Below are 4,913 nucleotides of genomic sequence, written 5' to 3'. Positions count from 1 at the left end.
TCCTCCAACACATATTATTAAAAAAAAAAAAAAAAATATATATATATATATATATATATATATATATATATATTTTTTTTTTTTTTTTAATAAAAAAAAAAAAACACATAGGCCCTGCTTTAGGGGCGGGACAGTGAAGAGATGTGTTTCTGTAGATTGTCTGACATTATTAAAGAAAATAATAAAATGACAAAAAACTGCAAATATTATGAAATCTCCAAAGAGGCCAGTGGTGAAGCATGCACACACACATGGATTGCACACCTCCATAACTGTCAACTCCCGATAAGAACTTTCCACCGTAACTTATTCATATAATTCATGGCAATTTTTTATTTTATTTTATTTTTGCCCGTTTGTGTCACGAGAGGCAGATGCTCCCACGGAGAGAGTGGAGCGCTTCATTGCAGGAATGTCATCGAGGTGAATGACAAGCCGACAAAAAGGGAGCGCACGGTGTTGAGATGCAGTAGGTTTGTCTCTCATCTGGTCCTTTTGGCGCGGATCATCCTCACCTTGTCAGGTTTCCTGCTCGAGACAAAAGAGCGGATCCCTCAGTGGGCTTTTTTTTTCCACCGCTGCAACGAAACAACCCTAATCCTTGTTAACAGAAAAATTAAAACAATCTCAGGCTCAACGTGCAGCAGACAATGAGGGAGCTGTCTCTTGTAAACTGCGCATCACTTTGGGATAGGTCAGCGTCATCACTCAACTTTCACCCTGTCGACACATTATTGCTATTTAAAGTAATTATTTGTTCAGTATTTTTATATAACAACAACAACAACAACAACAACAATAATAATAATAATAATAATAATAATAATTTCTCATTATATATTGTGTAAACTGTCCTTAGATTAGGCTAAACCATTACAAAAAAGAACAACGGTATATGAATTGAATTTGACATCAATTCATATCGACCTACAGCTTAATTCGTCATTTATAATTTTGTTCGATACAGCCCTTCTCTATTTCCCTTTTTTGTACATATATAATTATGTACAACGGGGAAGGTGCGAGAACAAACCATTTAAACCTACAATTTACTCAACAAGTCCCGCAGATAACTGTAATTGCTTAGTTGAATATTCGACAACCTAATTTCAGTTGTCGATTCGCTGCCCTTGGGAAAGTCCTTTGAAGTGAAAGTGAAAAGGGGGATTTCAGGAAAGTAATTAAATTCACCAAGCGCGATTAGAAACACTTCAGACCTCCTCAGCATTTGCGTATTTACGACAAAATGCCACAATATCAGAAAATTAAAGAAGACATTCATTTACCTTTCTTGTCGTCTTACACACTACTTTTCATTGGCAGTGCCACCCATGGGGAAGGGAAGGGGCAGGCGCAGAGACACGACAGACATGAAAGGTGAGAAAGTGGAGTGACAGCGGCAGATTCAAGCTGGCTAGATCGTCAAATAAACAAATGAAACAGAGAGAAAGGGGCGATTAGGCGTGTAATGACAAATGTTTTGTTTTTTAAAAGGGAGAGTGTGCGCCAGTTTTGCAAGTGTTTGAATGCCCAGATTCACTGCAATGTCAGATTTATATTTGAACAAAATGCACCTGTCTGCTACAGTCACCGTCACCGAATCTGTCAGTATGTTAATAAGAGGCTCGTGCACGCCGCCATCCTCAGGTAGACTATTTCAGGTGGGCGCATCCGTCGCCTCGGTAAAAAAAAAAAAAAAAAAAAAAGTTAATGACTTAAATTGAACTAAATAACTCCGATTTGACAAGAGGCTCATTAGAGTTAATACAATTCAGAACGTGAACAAAATAAAACCCAAGAAACAGCGGGGCCTCTGCTGTGAGTTAAAACACTCTCTTGTAATAAATAAAGATACATAATACGCGATGCGTTTCCCCTTCAAACTCAGGGTGGGATTCTAAAAAAAAAAAAAAGAAAGAAAGAAAAAGGAAAAAAAATCTCTCCACTCTGATGCGTGTTTGGCGCTGCTGCGCATGCGCCAGTGGCACTTTCACTACCTGCCACACAATCCTGTATTTCACATGGGGCAAGCGGGAGTTATCATCCACTTGCGTAAATGCTGCTGCTGAGTGGTGGTTGACAGTCTCAGGCGACAAGACGGCGTGTTTTCTCCCCTCACTCCTGCTTGCTGAAGGTGTATCACCGATAGATGCCACCATGAAGCTGAAAACATAAGTTGAACACTCACACGGACGCTGCCACTTGTACTTTTCAGAAGATAATCAGCGGTGGGATGAAGAATTGAAGTCTTAAGTAAGTAGGCAAAACATGAGCTGTACTTGTGGATGTAGAATGAATTTAAATGAGTGTTTAAACTTTACAGAGGAGTCTTGTTTGTTATTTTGTGTTGTTTTTTTCAAGTTATTTATTATTTGGTTGGGTTTTTTAAGTGTGTGTTTTTTTTCTTCTCCAGAGTGCGTTTGTGCCAACATGTCTAAACCAATGGATCACGTCAAACGCCCGATGAATGCTTTCATGGTTTGGTCCAGAGCCCAGCGCCGAAAAATGGCTCAGGAGAACCCAAAAATGCACAACTCCGAGATCAGCAAGAGATTGGGAGCGGAGTGGAAACTTCTCACCGAGTCTGAGAAAAGGCCATTCATCGACGAAGCCAAACGACTGCGAGCGATGCATATGAAGGAACACCCAGACTATAAATACAGACCGAGGCGGAAGCCCAAGACTCTGATGAAAAAAGATAAGTTTTCTTTCCCTGTGCCCTACAATCTCGGGGAGCACGACGCACTCAAAGTTAACGGGCTTTCCACTGGAGCACTTTCAGAGTCCGTCATTGGGAACCCCGATAAGGCAGCAGCGGCTGCAGCGGCCGCGGCGGCGAGGGTATTCTTCAACCCGTCCATGTCCACGAACCCCTATTCGTTTTTTGACCTGGGATCCAAGATGACCGAGCTTTCCCCACCTTCATTTCCGTACGCGTCTCCGTTGGGCTACCCGCCGGGAGGCGCCACGGCTTTCACCGGGACTGGAAGTGTAGGTGGCGGGACGCACACTCACACTCACTCGCATCCGTCCCCTGGAAACCCAGGCTACATGATCCCTTGTAACTGTACGGCCTGGCCCTCAGCAGGACTCCAGCCGCCCTTAGCATACATTCTGCTGCCCGGGATGGGAAAACCTCAACTTGAACCGTACCCTGCATATGCTGCGGCATTATGATAGGACCACTTTGGACTTCTGAGAAAAATGAAATGTGAAAACAAAACAAACAAAAACAAAAACAAACAAACAAACAAACAAAAAAAAGCTATTCATGCAAGAGTTTTATTATGCATGCACAAACTTGTACATGTGATGAAGTGCTCGTCGTCTCAGATATCACATGTGTATGTATATTGATTAATGCCTTTATCTAAGGTAATGCTTATTTAGAGAACTCTCTAATCTATTATTATCCAGCCATCACCTCTCACAGGAAAGAGGGAAATGGACTAAAGGATGGCAGACATGCACAAATTTGAGAGGAAAGGGTATCAGAACAGTTTGTGAAAACTCTTTTTGAAAGGTACCCTGTTCGATTTCTATCTTTTTGCAAGTTGCACCTGCTTGACTAACCTGTTGGAATCAAGGACAGCATATACAGTGACCATATTAATCACAGGATCACAGCATTTCCTCTCAGATAACATGATGTAGGGTTCTAATCCATGGATCAAGGAGGATTGTCACAACAACCCCCCCCCCACCACCACTACCCTCTCTTGAATGACTGTAAATGTGTACAGATAAAATGACTCTAGTTTATTTGCCGTTATAGGCTTAGTGTTTGAGATAGGGCCAGGAACCTACGTATTTCACTAGAAATCCGGTGTATATTTTGAGTTTTTAAACCGTTTTATAGATGTCTGTAATATTTATTGTTTAGTGGAATCTATGGTGACCCAGACAATTTTAAATTTTAAAAAGGATAAGACTAGTTCTGTAATATTTGCACATGAAACGTAGAGGATGTAATTTATTTTGAAGGTGATATTCAATTTCAGTGCATTGCAACTTTCAGGTTTGATTCACCAGACCGTTTTTTTTCTAATCAGTTTAAAAAAAAAGAGAGAGAGAGAAAGAAAAAAGTTCAAAGTTAAATGCAAATGGAAGTTTATTCAAGGAGTTTATCATTTTCTTGGTCCCTCACCCTCTCACCCCTCGTATCATGTGCAGCAGAAGAGAAAAAAAAACGTTTTTAACTAACTCTTATGGAATTTGTATGTTTTGTGTTTTCTTTAACCTCCGTTATGTACTTCAGCCTATTGCTACTGTTCACTTGTTGAGCAAAGGACTACAATAAAGCGTATTCGGATTAAACGGAAGGGAATCGCGGCTGCAGTTCTTGATGAGATGAACAAGATTGTTATCTTTTCTTTTCCTGCTCCTGCTCCTCAGTCCAGGTGAAGTGTAAGGTATCCTCCAAAGGCCGCTTTTGTCTGCGCTTTGAATGGCATTACTGGGAGAAATCTAAATCAGCCCATTGTAATCAAGAGCCAAAACCTTATTTATCACAATTTTAATCGTGAATAGGAAGGAAGATAAAACTCTTAGCTTTCTTTTCCCAGGAAAAAAAAGGAGAGAGAGCTTCTTTTGGGCTGCAGAACAAGCTCGTCTTTGAGGCTTTAAAACAACCTGAGCTGGAGAGTGTGTGTGCGCTCCCGAGTCTTAAAAGAAACACAACGCACATTTACCATAATTCAAAAGGGACAGCCTCTTAGAAAAAAAAAGCATGCTGATCACCTGTCCTTAGGAGTGTTAGTCCTCGCATACGCAGGTGTGTGTGTGTGTGTGTGTGTGCCCGTGCGCGTGCCAGCTTGTAGCAGGTGTATATGTGTGAATTATGGGGTGCACAGAATTTCAACCCTTATGAGAGCTTCTCTTTCGTGTAATGTTCGTTATTTAAGCAAACTGCC

General features: G+C 41.0%; 1 protein-coding gene across 1 annotated transcript; it reads left to right on the top strand.

Annotated features, from left to right (window-relative positions):
* The first annotated feature begins 1,608 nt into the window (after positions 1-1,608).
* On the top strand, positions 1,609-4,322 carry sox21b (SRY-box transcription factor 21b). The gene is made up of 2 exons (XM_041058078.1): positions 1,609-2,253; positions 2,414-4,322. Exon 2 carries the CDS (start codon positions 2,431-2,433, stop codon positions 3,175-3,177), a length of 747 nt encoding a protein of 248 aa, XP_040914012.1. The 5' UTR covers positions 1,609-2,253; positions 2,414-2,430; the 3' UTR covers positions 3,178-4,322.
* The last annotated feature ends 591 nt before the right edge of the window (positions 4,323-4,913 follow it).

The sequence above is a fragment of the Toxotes jaculatrix genome, chromosome 15 (assembly GCF_017976425.1).
Source record: "Toxotes jaculatrix isolate fToxJac2 chromosome 15, fToxJac2.pri, whole genome shotgun sequence".
Classification (NCBI taxonomy): Eukaryota; Metazoa; Chordata; class Actinopteri; family Toxotidae; genus Toxotes; species Toxotes jaculatrix.
The sequence above is the reverse complement of the archived record's forward strand: the minus strand, read 5'-3'. Positions and strand labels throughout refer to the sequence as shown.

Excerpts from the sequence above, each read along its gene's own strand:
- sox21b (XM_041058078.1), top strand. The coding sequence starts at position 2,431 with ATGTCTAAACCAATGGATCACGTCAAACGCCCGATGAATGCTTTCATG.